We start from the raw sequence: 27,802 nt of genomic DNA on the forward strand, positions 1-27,802 counted from the left end.
TGACTGCGTCACTGTTATTTGACAAGTCAATTTTATGTGAAGTTTTCTCATTATTATGAGAAAGCTTCTCAATATAACAAGATACTAATTCATTATTACGAGAAAGTTTCTCATTATTATGAGAAACTAATTAATTATTATGAGAAACTAAGTCATTATTACAAGAAAAAAAATCTCAATATAACAAGATACTAAGTCATAATTGGAAAGTTTCTCATTATTATGTCTTACAGAATCATATTTTTCTCAACTGTGGTGGAAATGGGCTTCCATAGCCCTGTTATAGATCAAACAAGAACATTGCGCTTCAATCACTGACACTGAGACTAGTTCAACTAAACTTTATTTATTCTACCAAAATGTACAGAGATTTTGATTCAACAATAATATTTATCATATACATGAAATGAAAAAGGTAATATAAGATACGTTATAAGACGTTTAGTGACACTTGTGAACAGGTCAGAAGCTTGTCCAAACATTAACTTTTACATAGTTCATTTAAAGGGGAGAGTGGGCTAAATTGTCACAGTGTTACTCAAATGAATAGATATCTTAGAATTTATCTAACACATCTTAGAATAGGTTAATTTTTTAAGTCAATTTCTCTATATGTACCTTGCATTCTTGTCTACTACAGACTGTAAAATTATATAATTATTCCATTGCCAGAAAGACATACAAAGTTCACTTTACAAACGTGATGTTTTCAGCAAAAAAAAAAAAAACTTAAACAAAGCAATCAATTAAACAGCAAACATGTAAAAGATAGAAATACTATGGTAAAAAACAAAAACATAAACATATATACAACTTGCATTAAACTTAGTTTACAGAATAACCTCTGCATAATTATGGAATTCCAGTTTAAAGGACACAAGTCACAAATAATAATAAAATTAATAATAATTGAACTAGTGTAGGCTATAAAAAGGACATTAAAATTAGGAAAACAGCATTTGAGTAAATTAAACTCTGACTTTGATGCTGACAAAAACTAAACGTTCATATTTTGGCTTCATTTAACCATTCAGTTGACTGTTGTTCTTTTTATGTTCATTGTCAATTCCAGATGAAACCCAGCAGTAGTTGTCAGCGTTGGCATTTTTCAAAGCGGCTTTTCTTGAACGATTCCATCGGTGGATAACAAAGACAGACATGATGAGCACAGTGATCACAGTCAATGGAATAACTGAACCCAAGACGCACACCAACATCAAATAACTTCCGAGAAAACTTTCTTTGCGTTTACTAGAGTCCGCTTTAGTGTTTGTCATGTTAAGTAGAGGGGTGTTGATTGTTGATGGTCCAGAAGTGACAGGTGACTGACTCATTTTAGTGATGAATGCTCCTCTATGATCTGGAGATGGAGTGATTTGTGTTTTCTCCATGGGATACGGGATGCAGCTGATGCCATTTTTAGCCAAAATGAAGTTTTCCCTACAGTAACATTCGAAACTACCCAAGGTATTTTGGCAGTTGTCTTCACACGGTCCACTGACACATTCATTGATATCTATACATTTCCTGCTATCGTTTGATGATGAACTGTATCCTGCATGGCAGTAACAAGAGAATGACCCCTCTGAATTGAGACAGCCCTGCTGACATCTGTCTTCGTTGCATTCATCCACATCTTCACATTTTCCAGCAACAAGCCTGAAACCGGGTTTACACTCACAAAAATAGCTTCCCGGAGTGTTTTGACAGCCGTGTTCACCGCAGATATGTTGCTGACATTCATTGATATCAATGCAACTGACCTTGTCTTCAGCCAAATGAAATCCATCCAAGCATTTGCATGAAAACCCAGTGGGAGTCGGTACACACTTTGATTCGCAAGGTGAATTTTCGCAGTTAATTCTAGGAGCACAACTCACTTTATCATCCATGAGGTAATAGCCTTCACAACATTCACAACGAACACCTGCTCCTGCAGTCTCAAAACAATTGTGATCACAGCCCATGTTTTTGTAACTTTGATTTTGTGTGCAAAAACGTTCAGGTGTCCAGCCAAAAAGAGAGTTATTGTTGTGACAAATGGAGACAAAAGTTTCTGCATCTTCCGAGCCGCTGCATTGTATTTCAGCCCATGTCCCATGTGGTAACATCGCCAACCTTTCATTTGGACGTAGCGGTTTAAGTAGGAACGGAACATTATATTTGACTTCACCTGGTTCTTTCAACTCTATTGGTTTGCACATTCCTTTGAAGATAAATTTGCACATATAAAATGCACGGTCTCTACATGAGCCATCTGACCACTGGAGACCATCTGCCAGTGAAATTGACACACACCTTTTTTCCGTGCACGTGGACAAAGGTGTCTTTTTCCAGTTGGAATATCTGGAATTGGTTGGCTCTGACGTCCATCTGAAGCCCTTTAACTCCTCAGTGACATCGGTGCACTTTCTTTTCTGCAGCTCAAGTCCGATCCAAACTTTAGAATTAAGGATGTCGTATTCTCCTGCTGCTGAAAGAACCGATTTGATGATCTGAAGTTCATTTTCATTTCTCATAGTAACCAAATTGCCGCCATTATTGATACAGTCTTCTGAAGCATTTGCAAAACGTTTTTTCTCCAAATGCAACGTGAGACAAGCCTCGGGGGTGCATGCTTTCTTCACCCGGTCGGTCCCGCCACAGACAAAACAGGATAACATCAGAATCAGTACGAGCATCATCCCGGCAGTATCATTAATTATAAAATACTACTCGCTTGGACGAGAAAATATTCAGTTCATCTCAGAGACTGGAGAAGGAATTGTTCGTAGGCCTTCCAAGCACCATGAGAGGACTCAAACTGATGCATCCTGTTTAGTGTAAAGCCTACAAAGGAAATCTTGTTTAAGCAGCAGGCTTAATTTGTCTCTTCTCAGAGTGAGTTCCTGCCGCCAACAAAAAACAACTGCCCCTGGCTGCCTATTGTTTTGACTAGTTTTCCCAGATGTCTCAGCCTATGGTAACTCACAGTGTGACATCAGTATAATTTTAGATGTAAACTGAGATTCTGATATATATATATATATATATATGCAAGTTTCACAATGGTAGAGTCCGGTGAAAAATCATATTCACACCGCATTGTTCATTGAACAGGGGTTGAACATGCTTACATTTATATATTTATTTATATATACATATTTAGGCTTTTTTTATATAAATTGGCTATCTGCGATTCTGGCTAGATGCTAACTGCATTACGTTGACCCTTCTGCACAATAATGCACAATGACAATAAAGTTGAATCTAATTCGAATCTAGTCTAATATGAACAGACAAACTCATCTGAAATGTGAATTTGAAGGATTCATGAAATACCAAAAATGTAAAAGCATAAAATACAAAAATGAACACCAATATATAAAACCATACATTTGTGTAATTAACTTTTATAGCCTTTGTGACATCTAGCTCCAAAATGAGTCTGAAGACAGACTACATGCTTGGCCACAAAAGTTAGTTATGTTTTTTTCTGTACTTTACATTGAAACAAACATACAATGTGTCTTGCTATTGTGTACATTGTCTGCCAGCTGCTGATAAATCTAGCCATGGATCACATCCTGTGTTTGTGTTAAGCAGGACATTGTCTCTGTTTGAAAGGCAGGAAATGACCTACGACACCCTTCCGGTGGGACCTTTGGACCCAATGTCAGTGCAGAAGTTGCTAATGTTTTCTTAGCCATTAGAAATTGTGTTCTTTCCTAACATTGTATTCAGCACTGAATCACCAAAGGGATGACAGATATAATGAATCACATCAGAAATTCTCAATATAAATAAAAAATATATATAAATGTATATATAGGCCTCTCTCTCGCTCTCTCTCTCTCTCTCTCTCTCTCAAAACAGAACACTTCCATTTGATTTTGTCTCATTAACTCTGATTCTAGTTTTGTAAACAGTTTCCTTCCTTTTATTTATTTATCAGGGATCTCTGCTGTTATAAGAAATCCATTCAACCTCACATTAAAATGTATCAGACACTCTCCATGTTGGAGATCCAAGAACTTACCAAAGACTGTTACATCAGTTGAGCATAAAAATGTAGTTAAAAATGTATTGTTGAATTTATCTAATGCAAGACCTATCGACAAAATCTTTATTACGGGAACTATATTTAATGTTCATTTCAAAATGGAAAAACCTTCTCTGTGTTACATACATTTTAAATATTAATACATGTTTGTTCACAATATGCTGTCATGAAGATTTCACGATTACACAGGCAACGATGGGATTTAATGTCACTTCTTTGACGTCAGAGACCTCTGTTGGTGAACTGGTGACACGACACTTTTTATATACAAACGCACACACACGTACAGCATATCATTTTCTTGAAAAACATGAATCTTTTCAATTTCGTTAATCTTTGCTAAACTTGTAAAAAATTTATTCATTCACAAAAACAAAAACAAAAAAACTTCCATGCTACCCCTTCAAAATTTCTGTTTTCCCAACATCAATCTACACTCAACACACCATAATGGCAAAGCAAAAACATAACTGTCAAAAAAACTGAGATAAGTACATTGCATAAGTATACATATCTTTACCTTAGTATTTAGTTGAAGCACCTTTACAGGCTCAAATCTTTTTGGTTTGATGCGAAAGGATTTGCGAACCATCATTTGGCAATTGTCTGCCATTCTTGCCCTCACCTCTTCACCTCACAAGTTCTGTCAGGTTGGATGGGGGCAGACACACATTTTCAGATTTCTCCAGAAATATTTGACTGGGTTCAAATGTGGCTGGGCCACTTAAGGACAACTCAAGGACATTCACAGAGTTGTCTATAAGCCATCCTTGCTGTGTGCTTGGGGTCAATGTCCTGTTGGAAGGTGAACCTTCTGCCCAGTCTGAGGTTCTGAATGCTCTGGACTGGGTTTTCATTAATGCTATCTCAATATTTTGCTGCATTAAGTGCACTTTACTTTTGGATATCTGCAGGTGATGAGAAGTGCATGGTTTCCTTTAAACATGATGCTTGAAACTGCGGTTCATCATACCAGAGAATCTAGTTGAGCTCTACAGGCAGTTCTTCTGACCTCAGGGCCTGGTTTTTGCTCTGACATGCATTTTCAGCTGTTAGACTTGTTATTGAGAGATGTATGCCTTTCCAAATCATATCCATTCCATTAAATTTGCCACAGGTTAACTTTAATCAGAGTGTAGTAACATCTAAGCGATATGAATGCTCCAGCATGACATTTCATCTTTTGTTAAATATTTGTAAAGATGATGAAAACTATATATATATATATATATATATATATTTTTTATGCTTTGCCATTTTGGTGAATGGAGTGTAGACTTATGTGAAAAAAAGTAATTAACATAAGACAGCAATATAAAAATATGTAAAAAAAAAAAAGAAAAAAAAGAAGTGGGTATGAATAATTTTGCAAGGCACTGTAATTCTAGGGATGCCATTTGAAATAAACCATCCATTTGTTCCTGACGCGGGGATCATTCTGGTGTCTTGTTTTTGGAACTTGTTTAAATACATGATATGTTCAAAGACGTTCTGAGCTATGAAATTTGCAGGATGATTTTTTTGCTACAAAGACGTTTCATATTTCAAAAGATCGAGGCAAATTTCATGACCCCTTTAAGTAATAGAATAGAAAGATTTTCTTTTCAAAAAAAAAAAAAAAAAAAAAAAAAAAAAAAAACTTTCACAATTTCACAACAATTACAAGTTCTTATTGCCTGGCACTATCATGAACTTTGTACACTGACCATACTTGATCTGACTTGACTGTGTTTTATTTGCATATACTGTACTGCCATGCTATTTACATTCTTAAGTAGGCCTACTTGTCAAGAGTGTGAATTTGCTAAGAAATTACCCAATGAGGTTACTTGAGGTAAAACCATGTCAGTATATTGCATTGCAGCAGTAAATTGCCAATAAGGCAATAATTTATAGATTTATACACAATATATAATATACAGATATACATAGGATGTATAATATATCAATTACAGATAATATAAATTGTAATTCATGATCATTGTAATGAGGAATCATGAGTAGAATGCAACATTCATAGCAAGTCCAGGCATGACAAACCGGTATCTGCTGCACTGAATGCATTTTTTGGAGGCTTTACATAAACCCGACCGTAAAAGAGTGCTAAAATAAACTAAGTTGGTATCCTAACAAGCTGCACACATTTTATAATTCGGGCACAGAAGTGAACTGTGCACATCTGTCTAATTTTTGTGTCTTCCATACTGTGAAACATCTTGGCTAACTTTTTTTCTATGCCAAATGTGAAGGATTTCAGTTCCTCAGAATAACAAAGGCTCAGATGAACTCTTTGTTAATAAACGCATAAGCTGAGAGCTGGGTGGGGCTTCTGCAGGTGTTTTAAAAATGTGAAGTAAGTGTGTAAAAGTCAGTCGCAGACAGAGAAGACTAACAGTCATTTGAGTGAAATTTCTTGTTCCAGTGATTTGTTGCATTACTGAAGGTACGTTTGCATTTTATACATTTCAGTAAATGCAATAAGTCTATTTTTATTAGTGTAATGGGAAGGAATGGTCTATATTCTACCATATTTATCTAGATATTCTACAAACTAGTTGGTGCATAGAAAACACTGTGACTAAAAATTCTGTGAAAATGTATTACACACTGTGTGGATACCTGAAGCATAAACCTCTGAGCATGGCACTAACAATAGATAACATTTATAATATGAATGCCATGTAAGTTGCTTCGGATAAAAGCTTCAAGTGCCAAATACAGGTGGAATGTAAATGTAAGTCTAATACAGGAAAATCAGTAACAGGATGGATTTTGTTTAAGTTTAAGAGGAAATGTGGACAACTATATCCAAAGAGAAGAGCAAGACATGTAGACATGCCAAAGATAAGATGTGCACATGCATTGAGCTGTCAGTGTATGAATGATTTTAAAATGAAGAAGAACAGTTTGTGACTGGGATTTCTCTTGAAGAGAAAGTCATGTGGGAAATCTGCTGAACTTGAATGTGATAGAGCAAGCTTATTTTCTCGCAGCATTGTTATATATTTGTATTGTTATTGTGTTTCCCTCTTTTAAAAAAGAATCCAAACAGATTTCAAAATGCCTCCTCCAGTGGTTCCGCATGGCATGTGCTTAAAAGTTGTAAATGACCGCAACATGAAGGGTGGCATGGGCTCTGAAACAAACCCGTTGAAGTTCATGGATCAGGACTACAACTTTCTACAAGCCTACTGTCTCAAGACAAGACAGAGATTTGTTGATGAGTTTTTCCCGCCGGATGCACGTTCTATTGGCGAAGGGCTGCTGAAGCCAGATGTCATGGCCAAGGTGGAGTGGATAAGACCAACGGTATGTTGGCAGTCCTGCGTTTGGCTTGAAGCATCAGCACACGTGTTCTGACAATACTGCACAAAATTGTAAAAGGAGTGCAAAATATACACTTTTGTTGAAATCTAAGAGTCTTATTTAAAGTCAGCTGACTTTGACTAAGTGCCTGAAAGAATAATAATTATAATAATAAAAAAAACATTAATAAATTTGACCTGTAGTCACATAATATAGCATTATATAGCATAATATAGATTCTGTTCCTATACAAAAGATGGAAAAAGAATGCCATTACAAAAAAAAAAAAAAAAAAAAAAAAAACATCAATCGAAATTTCCCTTTCACAGAATGGATCAGTTGACCAATACTGACATTATACTGCTTATTTTCTTTCAGGTATTGTATCCAAATGTAGCTGAATTTATTGTACAGACAGTGTCCAGGTTTGACTATGCCCAAGGGAATGTAGGTATGTCTGGATAAACCAAAATGTTCTGGACGAGGGGTGTGTCCAACTCAATGTCCTGCAGAGTTTAGCTCCAACACACTTGCCTAGAGGTGTCTAGTGAGCCTGAAGACCTCGATGAGCTGGTTTAGGTGTGTTTAATTAGGGCTAGAGCAAAACTCTGCAGGATAGACATCCATACACACACATCAGAAACTAGCTGGAGCTATAATAAGTGAACTTTGTTTATTATTTCATAACTCTTATTTACAATTTAGTGATCCATGCATTCAAAATCAGGCATGTGTAATCCAAAGACCCTCATGACAAAATGCTAATAAAATAATTTTGAATTATAAAAGCCTTGCGAAGGTACAGACCAGATATTTTGATTGATTTTCCCTCCTCAGGAAACTGCTGGTTTCTTGCATCTGTTGGGGCTCTAACATTTCAAAACCAGTTATTACATAAGGTCGTTCCGGACGGACAGTCATTCAGCCACAATTATACTGGTTTATTTCACTTCAGGGTAAGTTCACCAAGATTCACCAACCCAAGCAATACTATATTTGGTGTTTTTTTTTTTTATTGCATCAGTTGTTCATTTACTCTTCTGCTTATATACATTTACAGTTCTGGCGGTTTGGAAAATGGTACGATGTTGTGATTGACGACAAACTGCCAACAATCGGCCGCCAGCTGATTTTTGTGAAATCGAAAACATATAATGAATTCTGGCCTGCCTTGCTGGAGAAAGCATATGCCAAGTAAGTGCCTCTGAATCTTTTATATGACTTAATAAAGAATCATCTCAAGTACATGTAGTGCTGTTGTATTCAATATAAGCATGGCTGTAATGTGATCTGTAGTTCATGTTCTGTAATCGTCACTAAATTTATGTCTATCACACTGTGGCGAAAGATTTTGAGTTAGAATGACTGTTGCAGGGTGTGTGGCTCCTACGCTGACATGCACACTGGTCGAGTATCTGAGGCCCTCTTGGACTTTACCGGTGGGGTTCATATGCACTATGAACTGAAAACAGCTCCTAGTGATTTGTGGGAGATAATGTGCCGTGCTCACCAGTCAGAGGTCCTTATGGGTTGTGAAACTCCACCAGGGGTAAGCAAAGGGTGATTATATCTCAAATGTCTCTCACTCTTCAAAACCCCACCAAAAAACTTTTCCATGTATGCCTATACACCTATTTTAATTAAAAAAAAAGAGAGAGAGAGAGATAAAAATCAGTTGGGATTCCAGAAGCTTCATTTTTTGCCTATTCATTTTTCTGTTTCAGAATGAGACACGGTTACCAAATGGCATAGTCCTGGGGCACGCTTACACTGTGACAAAGGTTCACCAGGTAAGACTGCACAAAATCAAGTCTCAGCATGGATTAGATTAATATAATGTCTCAAGATACATTTTTTAAGACAACAGATAATGCCTGGAGGCCAGCCGACTTGATACACACCCACCCTTTACATGTTTAAACTCGATGTGGCCGTTATGCAAAGGTCTTGTGATTGTTCTGATAAGACAGTGGTGAGAAAAGGTAAAATCTCTTTGAACGGTCTGATAGAAATGTATTAAAAATCAAATCAAATCACGGGTGATCAAATCACACACACACACACACACACACACACACACACACATACATATTAATCCCTTTCACATAATGAATCAGTTGTCAAATACTGAAGATATATGTGGGTTTGGTTGTTTTTGTTAGTCAGTGGGTTGAAGGAATCCCCCCATACCCCAAAAAGTGGGAGGATTTTGCACAGCAGATCTGGCAACCCTGACTGATGCAAGCTATTTAATTTCATGTATTGAGTTTCATTCATACTGTGTGAGGAAAATATTATGCAAGGATCTTAACTGCAGGTTGCTTCAGCGAGAATTTTCTTAATCTTCTTTAGGTTTCACAAGCTTGTTTATTTAGAAAGTGCGTGGGTTCTAGGAAAAATCTTCCAAATAATTGAATGTAAAAACTATGCATTTTATTTCAAAATTTGCATAATGTTAAAAAACAAAGTAATATTTTTTTTGAATAGTACACTAAGGATACTTTTAGTGTTAAAAAGGTTTCCACATTTTTATACCACTGAATCTGTGCAGTTGAAATTGTGCTCCACAGGTCATGAGTGGTAGAAACCCAGTTCAGCTGGTTAGATTGTTCAACCCATGGGGAGACAGTGAGTGGAATGGAGACTGGAGTGACAAGTAAGCACTGCTTTTATTCAAAGTTATAGACGATAGCCATCTAGCAGAACAACTTCCAGTAAAATCATAAAACAATCATTTGTAGTAGTAGTAGAATTGTAGAACAGTAGTAGAATAGGAAGTAGAATTATAAAGGGATACTCCACCCAAAAATGAACATTTTGTCATTGTTTTTTTTTGTCTTCAAAACACAATTTAAGATATTTTGGATGAAAACCGGGAGGCTTGAGACTGTCCCCTTGACTGCCAAGTAAATAACACTGTCAAGATCCAGAAGAGTATGAAAGACATCGTCAGAATAGTCCATCTGCCATCAGTGATTCAACCGTAACATTATGAACTGTAACGTTATGGAGAATATCCGCTGGACGCAAGCAGTGTACGCTCTTCTGTGTCAGCTGCGACACAAGGATATGCTTTCTACGTGTATTTACGTTTTGATTTGAAAGAAAACAGTGCATCCTTGTGATGCGGCTGACACAGAAGAGTGTACACTGCTTGCAGCATACAGAGGAGACACAGAGGAGACGAAGTGTGGAATAAAGTTGTTATTTTTGTTTTCTTCGCATACAAAAAGAAAACAAGCCTCCTGGTTTCCATCCAAAATATCTTTAATTGTGTTCTGAAGACGGACAGAGCTTTTAAGGGTTTGGAACGACATGTGGGAAAGTGATTAATGACAACATTTTCATTTAGGGGTGGAATAACCCTTTAACTGTCAAAGTGATCCTCTGTCTTTCAGATCACCTTTGTGGAACACAGTGAGCGATGAGGACCACAAACAACTCCTAGTGAGTGAAAATGGAGAGTTTTGGTGAGCATGAACCATGTTTTCATATACATTCTTAAAATGTACTAAAACACAAAACACATTTTGTCCAGGATTATATATATATATATATATATATATATATATATATATATATATATATATATATATTTTTTTTTTTTTTTTTTTTTTTTTTTTTGCAGGATGTCAATGAAAGATTTCCTTAGAACCTTTGACAACATGGATATCTGCTGCACCTGTCCTGATTTTCTGGAGGGGAAGTCTGCATGTCACTGGATTTCCAAGTACCACCATGGCAGCTGGGTTTCTGGGAGCACGGATGGGGGCTGCATGAATCATTCAGGTGCCTTTCCTGAATTATAAAGCTGGTTATGAGTGCAGATCTGCTTCTAACACCCCTCTCCTGTGATTGTAGATACCTTCTATAAAAACCCCCAGTTTTGGCTGAGGGTTAATGAGATTGATAAGGCTTGTGAACAGGGCCAGAACAATGTTCTGGTGTCCCTCATACAGAAACCTGACAAGAGACACAGACGCCGCGCGGCACACCATGGCATCGGCTTCTACGTGTTTGCAGTCAGTATTAACAAAAAAGACAAAACATATGGTTGTAGAGTGCATGTATGATGCTTCTGTGTTCGGAGTGTAACATTAATTTTTATTTTTAACTTGTACAGGTTCCACCCGAGGCAAGTAAATCCTAAAAGTCATATCACAGTCTCTGGTGTTGTATAATATGTTGTACCAACACATATTACATTACTGATCATAACTTTCTTAAACATACATTTTACATGTTCAGTGAAACTAATTTTTGTATTATTATCTGTTAGATGAGATCTGAGGGAAGGTTTGGATCAAGCTTTTTCTCTAAAAGAACGCCTGTGGTAACAAGTGGGGCCTTTCAGGATGCTAGACAGGTGATGAAATTCTTCCGACTGGAGCCGGGAGAGTATCTCGTCGTACCCTCCACATACTATCCCAAGAAGAGCGCAGAATTCATCCTGTCCATTTTCTGCAAAAATGAGATCCACATTCAGTAAGTTACATGAAGATACTGAGAGACCGCCATCCTCTTGGTTGAAAACTGAAATTTCTTCTCCAAAATGTTCACAATCATATTCTTTATTACACGTGCTTTTTTAATTCAGAAAGGACACAGAAAGAATGGAGAAAGATTTTCTTGTGGATCTTTTAAACGAGTCTGAGGTAATAACACACAGAAACATTTTGTAAAAGCTTTGGTATTCTCTCGTTTGAGATTTATATCTCATATATGTATTGTTTGTTATGGATCGGACAATATTTGGCTGAGATACAACTATTTGAAAATCTAAAATCTGAGGGTGCAAAAAAAATAGAAATACTGAGAATCGAATTACCTTTAAAGTTGTCCAAATTAAGTCCTTATCAATGCATATTACTAATCAAAAATTAAGTTTTTAGATTTTTACCATATTAAATTTACTAAATATCTTCATGGAACATGATCTTTACTTAATATCCTAATGATTTTTGGCATAAAAGAAAAATCAATAATTTTGACCCATACAATGTTTTTTTTATTTTTTTGGCTATTGCTAAAAATGTACCCCAGCGACTTAAGTCTGGTTTTGTGGTCCAGGGTCACAAATCTGTCATGTTTTTGTTAATGCACCTACAAGACTGAAATTAAATACATTTAATAAATAAAGTTAGTATAATTACAACTTCAGAATCTAATACAGAAATACCCTTCTCGGCATATTGATGATCACATATTGTTGATTCTATCAAAAACATTCATTTTAAATATTTTTAATCAATTAAATATTATTGATAATATCAATCTAAGAATAAGACCTGATTGTAATATTAAAGCCCATACATTTATTTCTGCCTTAGGACTCTAAACTATTTCTATTTCTTTCTTTTTGCAAGTTATTTGCCATTTTAACATGATCTTTTCTCATGTTCAGGTCCTTTACACTGAAGAAGTGGATGAACGATTGAAAACTAAAACACTGTTTCGGCAACATTCAGATCAAGTAAATATGAAAGCTAATATCATATCAAAAAATTTTCGGCAGCTGATATGCTTAACAATGTCTTGAATGTCTTCTTGGAAACAGTTCAAAGTTGTTGATGCTGAGAAGCTTCAATGGCTTCTTCATGAAAACCTACTTAGAGGTGAATGTTTTAAAAACCGTGTCCATTCTATGTGAAATACCTGAAGCTGGTTTTAAAATCTCACTTTTTTATGTCTCTTACACTGTTTAGGGAAAAACAACACTGAAGGATTTGGCCTGGATTCCTGTAGAAGTATAATTGCCATGTCAGATGTATCCTTTATTCTTTAAGCATGTTAATATAAGCTATAACAAATCATTTGTTGAATGATGACGATTTATCTCCCAGGTTCAGCTTGTATTTGCAGCCGTCTTGTAAAGATACATGTTTTAACTCTAGAAATATTCCATGACTGTAACAATAACAATAGTTCAGTGTCACTGGAAGACTTCGCGGACCAGAATTCATTCGTCTGTGGAACCGTATTTTGACATACAAGGTGAGTGGATTTGAGTCTGGAATTTAGCTATGTATTTTATTGTATTATGACAATACATTTTAGTTATGCATTGAGTTATTTTAAGAATTATTACTATTATTTATTTATTTTTTCAGTTTTAATCCAAAATAATTTTTTAAGTAACTTCACAGGAGATCTTCTACAGCATGGATTCTTCCAAAGATGGCGTTCTGTCTTTCAACGAACTGCAAAACGCATTGGAGAAAACAGGTTGAGATTGAGTTTCTCATTTGCGCTTGTAAACCGTTAGTAGGTTAGTATGCAATGTTGCATTAGCTTGAATATCACTTCTAGTCAATGTTACTGCCAGCAGAATAGATACCCTCTGTGTCCAATGACCCATAAAACTGAACACAGAGGTATAGACATACAGTATAATTGATATGAGATGCTCATTCACACATTGCAAATACACTGTATTTATGTCATGGTTATTGTACCGTAGGTCTGCATCTAAATGAAGACATCCTGAATCTCATGTTTGTGCGTTATGGTGGTGCCACCGAACAGATCTCTCTGGAGGGTTTCATATGTCTTGTCATGCGTTTGAACTGCATGGCCAGTGAGTATGGACCGAAACTGGACAGAAAGTTTTGCAATGCAATTTAATGTTCAGAAAATGTTTTAAATAAATGTATATATATATATATATATATATATATATATATATATATATATATATATATATATATATATATATATATATATATATATATATATATATATATATATAAATATTAATTAGATTTCTTACATATGAACTGTCTTTTTTCTTTTCATCAGGAATATTCCAGAGACTGTGTGAAAATGGAAAGGTAACTCTTGATGAGAGTGAGGTAATCCTGATATAAACATAATTTTTTTCTCCATTTTTCCAAACACATACAAGTGCTTAACAGTTCATACATTTACAACCCGTTTCTGTGTATCTGTATTGTAGTGGATAGGACTAACCATGTACTCTTGAGGGAATGTCTGCTTGCCGGGAGCTTTGCCAACAAATGCAAGAAGCAACGTGAAAAGAAACATTAGTTTGGTGATCAGAAACAATCAACAGTCTAGGCAGTCTAAACATTTCATTTATATTTGTATTTCAAACTAATAAACAAATTGTGATGTTTACAACCTGTCTTCTTTGTCCTTTTATCCCTCTATTACAATGCTTTTATTTTTTTCTTAAAAAATTATCATTTGATATACACGTTTTACATAATCAAACTCCTCAAACTGTAGTAATTTAATATTTCTCAGAAGGTTGTAAAGAAGGATATTCCTCAACACTACATTATATAAGGGGTCATAACATTATCTATCGATACACAGTCATTTTCATCTAAATGGCAGATGCTTCGGCTCTTGCAGGACTTTGAAAGACTGACATGCTAGGATAAAGTGTTTTGGTGTCAGTTTGGGACCATTGTTTGTCTGTTATAAGCCACAGTGATAACATGTATATGCATTCATGTATAATTAAGTGCACACTCTATTTTTAGATACACTATTGATTTTAGATACACGATTTTAAAAACACATTAAATAAAGGGGGGGGGGGGGGGTGAAATGCTCGTTTTCACTCAATATCCTGTTAATCTTGAGTACCTATAGAGTAGTACTGCATCCTTCATAACTCCAAAAAGTCTTTAGTTTTATTATATTCATAAGAGAAAGATAGTCTGTTGATAGTCGCACTAACAAGGAGGCAGAGATATTTTAAGCAATTTTACTCACCGCCTGCGGTTCCAACACACGATCGTGACCTTTTTTCGTTGGGATTGCATCATCTTTAAGAAATAAACGATACGCAAATCCATCGTCAAACTGGGCTTTGTTTGTAAAACAAGCATCTTCGAAATGCAGGGAACAAACACAAACACTTGCACAACTCCGTTGATGCTCTGTAAAAATAAACTCCATCCACTGGTCCCTTAATGCTGTTTCTCTTTTGGTAATCTGTGCAGGGTTGTCTTGCCCTGGCAACCAAAAACACACTTCTTTTGTGACTTTTCGCGACGCTCTCGCTCTGATCAGTGAAGTCTGTTGTGCTCTCTCTGCTCTGCTCTACGGGAGCGTGCGCTCTTCCGGCAGAAGTGCCTTAGGACCCATATAAGGAAATTCCGCTCCATCTAACGTCACACAGAGCCATACTCCAAAAAAACTTTCCGAAACTTGTGACAAACCGGAGGAGGTTTTTTTGGAACAAAAATACTCCTTCAAATGTACAACTTAATTTTTTAAACTTTGTCCATGTTTAGCATGGGAATCCAACTCTTTAACAGTGTAAAAAACTCAGTATGCATGAAATAGCATTTCACCCCCCCTTTAAATAATTTTTTTGAATTGTTTTAATAGTTGTATGACTTTAATTTGGCACTTTTAGTGTATATTTACTGTACGGTGGAATGAGATTTATCATTTAAATTTGTAATTCAACGGGTTATCATTCACTCATCATTCATCTAGTGGGCCTGGCCTCCTTAGTGTTTGAAAGATTTTACTTATTATTAATTATAATGTTTTCAACTCTAAAGTAAAGATGTATAACATTGAACACACTGTGCCTTTATACCTCACCACTTCGATTTCATATCTGACAAACATTTTAAATGGCTGTACTGACTAAGGTATGTTGCCTGTGTTATTTTGACCTCTCACACACAATGAAACTTTTGATAAGCTGCTGGCTGGTTGTGGTTGTGCGGTGTAGGTGTGAGGCATTTGAACTTTCTTTGGACACTGACATGCTTAAGTAATTACATTAGAAAATAAACAATCTGCTGTATCTGTCCAGATATTCTTGGTAGGCTACACGTAAAAATATTAGGTTATATTTACATGTATATAAACGTATCGTGCATCTTGAAAAGCAAATATTCTGGAAAGTGCTATGCCACATTTTGTGCCATCTAGTGGTTTAAAATGAAAGTAATATCAAAGGCGCCTGTTACCCCGGGTCGTCTTGTTGTACGCACAGTCCCCTAATGTTTTGATTTGTGTTGCATCTATCTTCTTTCTTTTTATCTATTTTGGAATTGGGAAAATCTCTGTCTTTGATATATAATAATATTTAGAAGTGTTGCTTTGTAGTGACGTCATTCTCGTCGTAATCCCCGTCCGAATGAACTGACCCGTCCTGCGCCCGCTCCGCTCCTCTCTCAGCCGGTCAGTCAGTGCTCCCGGTCCCCGGAGACAGGTACGTTTACCGCGCTGCGCAACAGAGTACAGTGAGACATATAAAGTGAACGTTTCAGTGTTAGCTGAGGGAGTTTTATTTTTATTCTAGAATGTTAACGTGTTTTATTGTCGTTAGCGTTATGAATTTGCGGAGTTGAATGAAACGAGTGTATTTTTCCGTTTAGTGTTGTTTCGTGTCATACCTATTTCGTTGTCCCCACCAACAACAAAACATATTTTTACGTTTGATAATCCAATTCCATGATTATAGAGTAGGTAAATAGCCTATTAATATTATTTATTTATTGTTGACATGTAGCATAGTGTAATTAAACGTGTTATATTTATCACTGATTTTAAATGTTCCATTGAACAATAGTTGTACATCAAGATGTCCTTTATCAGTCACTGCCCAACAATCTGTATATGCAGAGTTGCATCCCTAGGTCTAAATATAAATGTCTTATGACAAGGCTTTCTACAGCCACGCATGAGAAGTTAATTGCATTGTCAGGGAATCTGCTTTTTTTCCCCTTAAAGATGTGGTTGCAGCATGCAGGGCTTTATAACTATTTTCAAATAACCCCTTTCCTGGTTGCACAGTGCTAACCAGCTGTTTCCACATCTGTGTAAGGGTGTGTTGTTCGGGGACCGCAATAACTTAACCCAGCATGCTGCCATGTTACTTTTAGATAAAGATGATGAATTAAGTAAACTTGCAGTGACTTTCTTATTATCAGTGAAGATTTGGAAGAGAGCAGTTTGTGGCAACTTCAAATCATTGATCATTTCTGATGAACTGCCTCCTCAAGATATACCTGTGTTTATTTGTCAATACATTCTGCTAAAGTATAGATGCAAATTTTGCTAAAGGATAAATTCTTTTTTACATATTCACATGTCTCACTGATTGTAGTTCAAGTCAGCTAAAACAGACAAACACAAAGCACTTTTGTTCCCCTCCCTCACAATAAGAGAGTCACAAGTGCTTTGTGTTTGTCTTTGGATCAGCTTTTGTGCACACTGTAGAGACCAAAATTTGCCAAGTCATTCAGTTGCTGTATAAAACATGTTTATAGTCTATCACATAAAGCCTATCATTTTTTTAAATAATACTTTCTAAGTTGGAGACTCTAACCCTAATTAATTATGGTTTTACAGAGCAAAGGTTCTCAACTCTGACTCTTATGGTCTTTCTCACAGAGATTACAGTAGCTCCAACCTTGATCAAGCTCACCTGCCTGTAACTTTCTAGTAATCATGAATCTGATTAGCTGGTTAATGTGTGTTTCATTTGGATTGGATCTAAACTCTTCAAGAAGAAATATATATTTATACAAATTTGTTTTTAATTATTATAATTTTTTGTATGGAAATTGACATATCCGATTGAACTTGTGCCGAGGCTACCGATCAGCTGGGGTTGGGCTTTGTTTTAGTTGCAGTTGGAATGCAAATTCTAGAGCATCTGAGCTGAAAAGACAAAGATGTAATCAGGGAACAAAGAACTTCTGATTTTGTTGTGTCAGAGAGAGATTGTGATGAGAGGCAAGAAGAAACAAGGCTTTGGCCAACCGTGGTGGAGATACATCACTCCTCCTTGGATGACCACACAGTGAATGTGCAATTTCAAGGGGACATACACACAATTTTGAAGAGGCTTTAGTTTTATCAGATTTATAAAAGACTGTAGCACTTCTTTCCGAAAACAGTCGAGCACCTGGAGGCATGCCATTGGGCGGAGCAAAAGAAACACATTGTTGATTTTGTGGTCATAAAAACTAAATTACAAATCCTTCTCAAGCAATTCCTGTGCAGCGATGCCGACGACATCTGTCACACAAATTAATTTTTTTTTTTTTTTTTTTACTTTGGCCATGTTTAGCATTAAAATCCAACTCTTTAATAGTGTAAATAAGTTAGAATGCATGAAATGGCATTAGATCTCCCCTTTATTAATAAAGAGATAATTGTTTTATGGGAGGAGAGAAGAGTGAATTATAGGGTGCATTTTGAACTTATCCAGTTTTCTTTTTCTACTGCTACTAAATTTAACTGATGTTTAAGTTGTGTTTTCACTGAACATTAAAGTCATCTTTAATTGCTATTGCACCCTTTATGATAAGCTAACATCTCAAATGTTGTTTGTTGCATATTTCTTAAGTAAAATTTTAACATATATATATATATATATATATATATATATATATATATATATATATATATATATATATATATATATATATATATATATATAAAAAAAAAAACAGTTTTCAGTGCATCATTGGTAATCGGAACTAATTTACTCAATATCTCTGTATTTAAATTTTTTTTTTTTTTGGCCAATGCTATGTCTATGAAAAACACAAGGATTTGCAAAAGTGTTGTTTTGTCATGCTGCCAAGCCTTTTGCTGCAGTGCACCTTGGTGTAAACATCCGCTGACAAACAAGAATCTGACACAGGTCTAGGTTTTTTTTTTTATAATTTTTGCAGAGGCTATTAGATGATAAGTATTTACACTAAGTATAAAAAGTAAGCATAATTAGTGTTATTTATATTAATACAGTTAACAGCTCAGTGGTTTGAAGTACATTATAGAAGAGAAATAATAACATACTTGGTGTATATTTATTAAAATCATAAATAAATGCTGTCTTACTTGGACCTTACTTGTCACTATCCCTAAATCCCATCTCTACTTAACCACATAACCACATTGAACTTGTGGATCAATGTGTTCTTGAAGGTCCAAGAAGGGACCCATGGTTTTGAGATTGGTAACAATATGAGCTAAACCTGTTCTAGTCAATGTTCCAGCCCATCCGAAGAACACCATATTCAGTCTCAGTTATAGGCATGTTAAATTCCCATTAAACACTTTATTTCCACTAATAAACACCATTGGTTCTGAGACTTGAACCCGTGAGCTTTGGGTAAAAAAGTTCGACTCTCTAACAAAACAGGTTATATGGATTTTGTAGACATTCTTTATGGAATTTCGTTCCACATTTCCCAATGCAGAAACAATCAGTCAAATTAAACTTATGTACCCTTACAAAGAATACATTGACTACAGCCTTGTGCACTCATGTTGATACAAAAGCACAATTCTAAACATGTGTTTGTATTTGTTTGTCATGCTGCCAAAGCATTCTGAGTGAAAAATGCCTCCCCCTGATGGGTGCCACCCCAACTCAGATGAAGATGATGGGAATTCAGCTACCAGTCCATTGAACTTCCTGGAACAGAACTACCAGGAGCTGCTCCAGGACTGTCTCACTGAAAACACACTCTACAATGATGAGCTGTTCCCTCCAGACAACAGCTCCATTGGCTTGTTTGATGATCTGCCACCTGATGTGGACATGTCTCAAGTTGTGTGGAAGCGGCCATCCGTAAGTAAACATTACTGAATTCTTTGTCTATAAATATTCGAACCTTCTGCCATAAGGGCTTTTACAGCTTTGAATGGAATTATGAATTACAAATCTCTTCTTTGTATGTTTCGCTACTGAAGAAACTGCACTTGATTTTCTCTTATCAGGAATTGGTGTCAGATCCTAATTTAATTGTAGATGATATGTCAAGGTTTGACTACGCACAGGGAGATGTATTAGGTAAGTTTGAGTAGATTCTGGTGTCATACCATAGGTGATTGTGTTGAGGGACAATTTTTGTTCTCAACACAGAAATCAATTCATGTCTCTTCTTAACAATTAAAATAAATGGCATCATGCACCATATGATGGGAAACTAGTAATAAACTACAATATTTTCTGACACATTTTGCACATACTTCAGATATGTAATATTTAATTTATTTAGGAAACTGTTGGTTCTTGGCTGCAATTGGAGCTCTAACCTTTGAGAAGGATATCATAAAACAGGTCATGCCAGCTGAACAGTCATTCACCAAGGATTATGCTGGGATATTTCACTTCAGGGTGAATATAATAGCTGTTCAATCAATATTTCAATATTTAAACAGAATATTCTCACATTATAATTTCTTCAACACAATACAGTCATATTTACCATGTTTGTAATCTATCACAGTTCTGGCGATTTGGGAAATGGATTGATGTTGTTATCGATGACCAACTTCCAACTTTTGATGATGAACTCCTTTTTGTGTGCTCAAAAACATCTAATGAGTTTTGGCCTGCTTTACTGGAGAAAGCTTATGCAAAGTTGGTACCATTATTTTGAGAAAGAAGTGTCCCGTTCTTTATGTATTCTTAGAATAACTGAAATTTAAATGGACTTACAAGTATGCTGAGGAGTGAACCCAAACCGTCTTTACAGGGTGTGCGGGTCCTATGCTGACTTGCACGCTGGTTACATATCGGAGGCCCTGATGGACTTCACTGGTGGGACACATATGTATTACACACTGAACACAGCTCCTGCTGATTTGTGGAAAATCATGGAATGTGCATTCAAGTCGAAAACGCTTATGGGCTGCGGCTCTAATACAGCGGTAAGAAAGGCTTTACCAAATCCTGGATCCAAAGCTCCACAGCATTGCCATATATTTGTTAAGTCACATAACAAAAAAAGCTGAATTTGATCTAATCTTTTACTATGTCACAACAACACTCAAACTCAGTCTGCTCAAAACAAATTACAAATCAGAGCCATAGCCTCACTTGCAGTCATCTAACATGTAACATTGACTGTACTGTCAAATTAAGGCAAATGCAGGCAGTATTTGGGCACTATTATTAGATTAGATTAGATTCAACTTTATTGTCATTATGCAGAGTACAAGTACAGAGCTAATGAAATGCAGTTAGCATCTAACCAGAAGTGCAAGAATATAGTGTTTTATATACATAAAAGTGCAGAGTAAGTAAAGCTATGATATACAGAATGTACAGTGGAGTTGCTATATACAATATTGATCAGAGTATATACAGAATATAAATATGAATGCAATGTAGATATTGTATGTACATTATGAACAGAGCAATGAAGGATTATATATACATTATGAATAGCAGGAACGTGAGAACAGTGGTAATAAATACAGTTGAATGAGTGTGCAAAGTATTGTTGAACAATCTATTATATGCAAAATAACAGTAGTGCAATGATTTTTTTGTAGAAATAGTCTACTGTGCTAGTACATTAACCACTTAGACAGTTTATAGTGTAATGGATTTAACCATGTGCAGTCTGTGCAAAATATGAGTAGTGCAATACATGTATGTAAAGTACTGTGACCAGTGCAGTAAAAGAGCAGGTGCAGGTTAGATTGGTGGTGTGGCGTTCAGGAGTGTCACAGCCTCAGGAAAGAAGCTCTTCCTGAGCCTACTAGTTCGAGAGCGTAGGCTTCTGTAACGCCTGCCGGATGGAAGGAGGGTGAAAGGTCCATGGTTAGGGTGAGAGGCATCCTTGATGATGTTTCTTGCCCTGCCCAGACAGCGCTTCTAATAAATGTTCTCGATGGATGTTAACTGGGTGCCGGTGATCCGTTGAGCAGTTTTCACCACCCGCTGGTTTATGTTGAAGATCAGAATGTCAGAATGTCAAAGAGAATGTCAAAGAATATAATAACGTTTTCTTTTAATAACTGGATACTGTACATGGCCTGCTATGTCTTAATGTGAAATGTTAACACTTGTTTTTTTTTGCATTAAACCTTAGACAACCCCTGAAGAAATTGAGTTACTTCATGGCATAATTGCAGAGCATGCTTACACTGTGACAGGGGTTTTTGAGGTAAGACCACGCAAGCATCTGGCCATTTCGTTGAGTCTCAGATTATAATTTTTGTTAATAGGATAATTCCAAAGTGGAATTGAGATTCAGGTACATTTTTTTACCTTAATGATGGCACTAGTATAGGCGTCCGTTGGTTTCAGGAGACCGTGGATCATACCGGATGAAGATCACTGGTGCAGCTTTGGTTGTGATTCAAAAATCCAGTTTGGGAATGGCAGTCTCTGCTGCAAAACCTGCAGATAAACTCTAAAGTCTGTTGGATAGGCTGGGTCCTGGCTTTCCTCTGTAGCCACTTAATATGAGACTGATATTTGAGCGTCTCCACAAAGTTAGAGACGCCTTTTTTATCTGTCTCCATTTGTATTCTGTCTGAGGCAGCAGCTTCCAAAGAGTTTGGTTTGATTCCGAGGGCCTTGAGATGCCATTGACAAGTCTTTGTACCTAACAAACCTCTACCTATTGGTCGCATTCCATTTGACAGCTAGTCATACAGGAGATCTTTCTGAACGCACCTATCACCCATTTGGACAACATGACGCAGCCATCACATGCATCTCTACTTAATAAGGGTGAACATGGATGAGATCCTTGCTCCCTCAAAAACAGTGCAGTTGGAGATCTTGTACTTCAATGGTGCCCAGGTTGTGACAGAGGTAACACAAGTGGAAGGTGTTGAGTCTACTTTCTTGCTGAGCATGCAGGGTCCATGACTCACTACTGTAGAAAAGCGTGCTCACCACACCAGCCTTGTAGACTGTACACTTTGGTACACTCTGTCAGCTTGTCATTCGTCCACACTCTCGCCTGCCCTAAATCCAACTGATAAAATAATAGCAAAAATGCATTAGCTGAAGCATTTTAACTGACTATGAGCTCTTCATAGTGATTTTTCGGTTTTGGATGGCTGGTGCAATGTGTAAATGAAATGAATGTGAGCAATTTGTCACAAAGCCATCTATATTTATAGTGTACAATTCCAGGTTTATTTAAAAGCCAAACTAAGAAACAAGCTAGAGCAGAGGTAAGTTGCAAAGAAAAAGAACTGACATTGTTTCCTGACTTTGTACAACAGGTGATGAGTGACGAAAATCCAGTCCAGCTAGTGAGGCTGTTAAACCCTTGGGGCCAAGAAGAGTGGCAAGGAGACTGGAGCGATGGGTAGTGGTTACAGAAACAGCTTCATTTACAGCTTGGACACATCATGACATATCATCTCACATGCTGAAAGTTATTTTCTTTGTATTCTGCTACATTATAGCACCAATGGTATGTTTATTTATTTTACAGATCACCTTTATGGGACACAGTTTGCGAGGAAGTCCGCAAAATTTGCCATGAAGTTTTAAATAATGGGGAGTTCTGGTGAGCAAGACCATGTTGGAAACACACCACCCTCTCACACTTGATGTGAGAAATTACTACTTCATATACAAAGCATGAAACCACATTTTACTTAGAAACATATTTTAATGCAGGACGTCAATGGAAGACTTTACCAGTATTTTTGAAAACATAGACATCTGTTGTCTCTGTCCTGATTTTCTGGATGGCTCTGCTGAATGTCACTGGACGTCAAAACGACATTTTGGCAGATGGAATGATGAGACTACAGCAGGTGGTGACATAATTAAGACAGGTATTATTACTGTATTCATACAGTATGTCTATATTTGCACATAAAGCCTTGGTATCAATCAGCAAGCATTGCAAAATGATATATAGACAAGTATATAGATAAGGTTTGTATAAGACAGATACAACTTGGAATAAATGCATAAAAAAATTACAAATATTATTTTGACATGTTATAGAGACTTTCTGGACAAACCCTCATTTTCGGGTGAAAATTGATGAGCTTGATGAGGAATGTGCTAGTGGCCAGCGCCCTGAAAATATACTGGTGTCCCTCATGCAGAACCATGAGAAGAGACACAGAAATAGCCAAGATAATTTTAATATTGGCTTCTATGTTTTTGAGGTCAGTATTTTTTGTTTACATTTGTAAATATGGCAAATAATGTATAGAATTTACATATGTTTGAATCTGATATAATTTAGAGTTTCTCTACAGTATATTTATTTGTTTAACAGATGCATTTCTTTCCAAAGTGACTTTAATTACAATTGAGAAATGTGAGCAATTAGTCACAGAGTCATTGATATTCGTAGTGTACAATGCTAGGTTTATTAGAAAGCCAGACTAAAAAACAAGCTAAAGGAGAGGTGAAATGTAAAGAAAAAGAGGATTTTGTGTGTGCCACGCTTTGAGGTTGTGGAGTCGGTATGTACTTATAAGAAGAAGTGCCAGCTGCTTTTTGAAAGTTGTGATACCCTCAGCACTTTCAGCACTGACATGTTTTATGCATAAACTGCTATATCCCTGTAATGATACAAGTTTTATCTTTTTTTCTTTTTCTACTTTCACAGATACCAATAGAGGCAAGTGAAAATTAACCTAAATGTTATATTCTTATGGTCTTATGGAGATTTATTTATTCATTATTTTTTTATGTATTCATTCTTTTAAATAGAATAAAGACATGTTTTGTAATTCTTTTTCAGATGAGAAGTCAAAGTGGGAGGTTTTCATCTGAGTTCTTCATTGATAGAGAGCCTGTGGCTCAGACGGAGGAGTTAGTAGAGTTCAGAGAGGTGATGAAATTCTTCAGGCTGGAGCCGGGAGAGTACCTGATTGTACCGTGCACAGAAAATCCTGGTGAAACGGCCTCTTTCATCCTGTCTGTTTTCTCAAAGAATGAGACACACTTAGAGTAAGTTGTGAAGCAGTCTAAAGCATTGGCCAGGTCCTTAAATAATCTGTGCTTAAAGGGATAGTTCACCCAAAATTGAAAATTTGAAGTTTATCTGCTTACCCCCAGGGCATCCAAGATGTAGGTGACTTTGTTTCTTCAGTAGAACACAAACAGATATTCTCAACTGAAACCATTGCAATTTTTTAGTCTTATAATGTAAGTGGATGGGAATCACAGCTAACACATACAATAGTAAAAAAACAAACAAACATACAAAACCAAATTAAACCCAGCTCCTCTTGACGACACATTGATGTGTAAAGAAACAAAGCGATTTTTTTTCTTCTGATTCATGCAATGTGCAAACTGTTAGAACTCTGTCCTGAGCGCTTTCTCAAGCAGGCGTGTAAGGCGTGTTCATCTTCTTGCTTTATGGAGAATCACTGACTTATAAGTGCATTACTGCCACCTATCTCTCAAGTGGACGATTGACACTCTATTTAAAATCTCAATTAGGAGTGTCAATGATCCACTTGAGAGATAGGTGGCAGTAATGGACTTATAAGTCTGTGATTTGCCAGCTTGAAATCGTGCTCAGGAGTAGGGCTGTGCAAAAAATAGAATGCAATTTTCATGCACATCTCATCAGTAAGGGCTCCTGTTTTAGTAGTATATCTCCAGCACGTGCGTTCAGATCAGGGTTGCCAGGTTTTCAAAACAAAGCCTGCCCAGTTGCTTCTCAAAACTAGTCCAAAACTAGCCCAATCGTGTTTCCAGATGGTTCCCCGAAAAAAAAAAAAAATTGTCCCAGGGTTAAAATATAAATTTTTTGGCAGAGTTGCCTTGGTAAAATTCACATTTTAGTGGCTAAATATCACATTATTGTCATCGGGGTTTCTTCGACCCGCGGACATGAAAAGCAACCACGGACTTGGCAACACTGGTTCAGGAGGAGCGGCATTTACTGCACAGAGCCGTAGTTCACTGACAAGCTACACATAATCGGCAAAGAATCGCCTGCGACTTTAAAATCGATTTTGTGTAGATTGTCAGTGAACTACGGCTCTGTGTAGTAAATGCCAACCAGTGTTGCCAAGTCTGCAGTTGTTTTTCATGTCCATGGGTTGAAATGACCCCAATCCCAATAACGTGATATTTAGCCCCTAAAATGCGAATTTTACCAAGGGAACCACACCAAGCCGCAGGGTTTAAATTGGTTTTGTTTATGTGTTTGTATGATTCCCATCCACTTACATTATAAGAGTGCCAGACTCCAATGGTTTCAGTTAAAAATCTCAGTTTGTGTTCTACTGAAAAAAACACCTACACCTACATCTTTGATGCCTTGGGGTTAAGCAGATAAACATCAGATTTTCATTTTTAGGAGAACTATCCCTTTAAGGCGTACAGTACAGAGCAGTGGTTTTCAAACCGGTCTTGCAAGCACCCCTAGCACCTCACATTTAGCATGTCTCCCTATGTCTGGCACAACCTTTTAAGGTCTGGCAGTCTCTACTAATGAGCTGATGAGTGGAATCAGGTGTGACAGATGAGGGAGACACAGAAAAATTGCAGGACAAACCACTGGTATAGAGTAAACTAAAATTACAGCTCTGTGATCTTTTTTTTCTTTTTCTCAACAGACATATTCAAGAAACTCCTGAGTAGAATGAAGACATTCTTGATGAGGGTGTGGCATTATTTTGCTTCTACTTTTGGATGAAAGTGTGGTATCACTGTACATCAGTTCTTTTCATTCATTCCAAAATAATTTATACTGCTGCAGACATAAAAATAAAGCTCCCATATATTTATTTAATATTGTTCTTCAAAGAAACAGGGGTAACATTTTAGAATAAGGTTCCATTAGTTAATGTTAGTTAATGTATTAATTAACATGAACAAACAATGAATAATACATTTATTACTGTATTTATTCATCTTCGTTAATGTTAGTTAATGAAAATACAGTTATTCATTGTTAGTTCATGGTAATTCACAATGCATTAATTAATGTTAACAAGCACAACTTTTGATTTAAATAATGCATTTGTAAATGTTGAAATTAACATGAACTAAGACTTATAAATGCTGTAGAAGGATTGTTCTCGCTTAGTTCATGTTAACGAAAGTAGTTATCTAACATTAACTAATGGAACCTTATTCTAAAGTGTTACCGAAACAGGATATTGCTTGCACAAGAATAATAATCAGTAAACTTAAAAAAAGAATAATTGGCAGCTTCTTTCAGGATGTGGAGACAGCATTCTAATTTAATAAATCCAAATAAGTAAAACATATAAAGCTAAAACCTCGATCTAGCATCCAGAATTTCTTAGAGTGACACAACAAGGCAAATTAATATTAAATATTGGCCATCTGTTTAGGGAAGCCACATAAATTCAGAGGATCATATGTCTGTTTAAAAAATGTGTCAATAAAGCTTAAGAGTTTGAGGTCATACAGTAGCACGTGGTGCTCACAATTTTAATGTTATGGTTTGATTCAGGGAATGCATGAACTTATGAAATGTATACCTAGATTGCAATATACTGTAAGTCACTTTGGATTAAAGTGTCTTTCAAATATGCAACCTGAAGTTGAGCGTTGGTTTGGTTGTAATTTTTGTCCATATTAAATTACAATTAATAAATTCTTGTATCTACTGTAAATTTGTCCTGTCTGCAATGACACACATTTAATCCAAATGTTTTGCCTAAACTGTTTTCAGAACATTGAAAATAAAAATTCTGTATATTAAAGCCTGTTGCCGAAGCACCTTTTAC

At 36.2% G+C, this 27,802-nt stretch overlaps 3 protein-coding genes across 4 annotated transcripts; 2 read left to right on the forward strand and 1 right to left on the reverse strand.

Moving 5' to 3' along the window:
- Positions 1 to 326: 326 nt before the first annotated feature.
- LOC128031410 (complement component C1q receptor-like) lies at positions 327 to 2,911 on the reverse strand. The gene has a single exon (XM_052619659.1). It carries the CDS (start codon positions 2,682 to 2,684, stop codon positions 1,023 to 1,025), a length of 1,662 nt encoding a protein of 553 aa, XP_052475619.1. The 5' UTR covers positions 2,685 to 2,911; the 3' UTR covers positions 327 to 1,022.
- A 3,923-nt stretch (positions 2,912 to 6,834) lies between these two features.
- On the forward strand, positions 6,835 to 14,488 carry LOC128031603 (calpain-1 catalytic subunit-like). The gene is made up of 22 exons (XM_052619921.1): positions 6,835 to 6,911; positions 7,084 to 7,351; positions 7,727 to 7,799; positions 8,186 to 8,304; positions 8,409 to 8,542; positions 8,723 to 8,897; positions 9,073 to 9,138; positions 9,919 to 10,004; positions 10,747 to 10,818; positions 10,977 to 11,137; positions 11,210 to 11,370; positions 11,472 to 11,483; positions 11,628 to 11,833; positions 11,946 to 12,003; positions 12,753 to 12,821; positions 12,906 to 12,963; positions 13,054 to 13,115; positions 13,274 to 13,342; positions 13,495 to 13,573; positions 13,809 to 13,925; positions 14,147 to 14,199; positions 14,304 to 14,488. Exons 1-22 carry the CDS (start codon positions 6,835 to 6,837, stop codon positions 14,328 to 14,330), a joined length of 2,202 nt encoding a protein of 733 aa, XP_052475881.1. The 3' UTR covers positions 14,331 to 14,488.
- A 1,826-nt stretch (positions 14,489 to 16,314) lies between these two features.
- On the forward strand, positions 16,315 to 27,667 carry LOC128031469 (calpain-2 catalytic subunit-like). 2 transcript variants are annotated; one of them, XM_052619744.1, is made up of 14 exons: positions 16,315 to 16,553; positions 19,686 to 19,931; positions 20,081 to 20,153; positions 20,362 to 20,480; positions 20,593 to 20,726; positions 20,842 to 21,016; positions 22,186 to 22,260; positions 23,336 to 23,421; positions 23,551 to 23,625; positions 23,739 to 23,899; positions 24,075 to 24,241; positions 24,691 to 24,702; positions 24,826 to 25,034; positions 26,660 to 27,667. In XM_052619744.1, the coding sequence occupies exons 2-14, from the start codon at positions 19,701 to 19,703 to the stop codon at positions 26,682 to 26,684; spliced, it is 1,542 nt and encodes a 513-aa protein (XP_052475704.1). In that variant the 5' UTR covers positions 16,315 to 16,553; positions 19,686 to 19,700; the 3' UTR covers positions 26,685 to 27,667. The 2 variants fall into 2 exon arrangements, 1 of the variants encoding a protein (XP_052475704.1); XR_008188096.1 differs by having other exon boundaries at positions 23,739 to 23,878; positions 24,075 to 25,034.
- Positions 27,668 to 27,802: the final 135 nt, after the last annotated feature.

Source organism: Carassius gibelio, chromosome A17, assembly GCF_023724105.1.
Source record: "Carassius gibelio isolate Cgi1373 ecotype wild population from Czech Republic chromosome A17, carGib1.2-hapl.c, whole genome shotgun sequence".
Classification (NCBI taxonomy): domain Eukaryota; kingdom Metazoa; phylum Chordata; class Actinopteri; order Cypriniformes; family Cyprinidae; genus Carassius; species Carassius gibelio.

What these genes read in the sequence shown, in the direction of transcription:
- LOC128031603 (XM_052619921.1), top strand. Translation starts at nt 6,835, where the DNA reads ATGTGGACAACTATATCCAAAGAGAAGAGCAAGACATGTAGACATGCC. An exon ending in GTTGTGAAACTCCACCAGGG is followed by an intron (nt 8,898 to 9,072) that starts GTAAGCAAAGGG and finishes TTTCTGTTTCAG; the next exon opens with AATGAGACACGGTTACCAAA. An exon ending in GTATAATTGCCATGTCAGAT is followed by an intron (nt 13,116 to 13,273) that starts GTATCCTTTATT and finishes CAATAACAATAG; the next exon opens with TTCAGTGTCACTGGAAGACT.
- LOC128031469 (XM_052619744.1), top strand. Translation starts at nt 19,701, where the DNA reads ATGCCTCCCCCTGATGGGTGCCACCCCAACTCAGATGAAGATGATGGG. An exon ending in TTAAATAATGGGGAGTTCTG is followed by an intron (nt 23,626 to 23,738) that starts GTGAGCAAGACC and finishes ATTTTAATGCAG; the next exon opens with GACGTCAATGGAAGACTTTA. An exon ending in TGGTGACATAATTAAGACAG is followed by an intron (nt 23,900 to 24,074) that starts GTATTATTACTG and finishes GACATGTTATAG; the next exon opens with AGACTTTCTGGACAAACCCT.
- LOC128031410 (XM_052619659.1), bottom strand. Translation starts at nt 2,684, where the DNA reads ATGATGCTCGTACTGATTCTGATGTTATCCTGTTTTGTCTGTGGCGGG.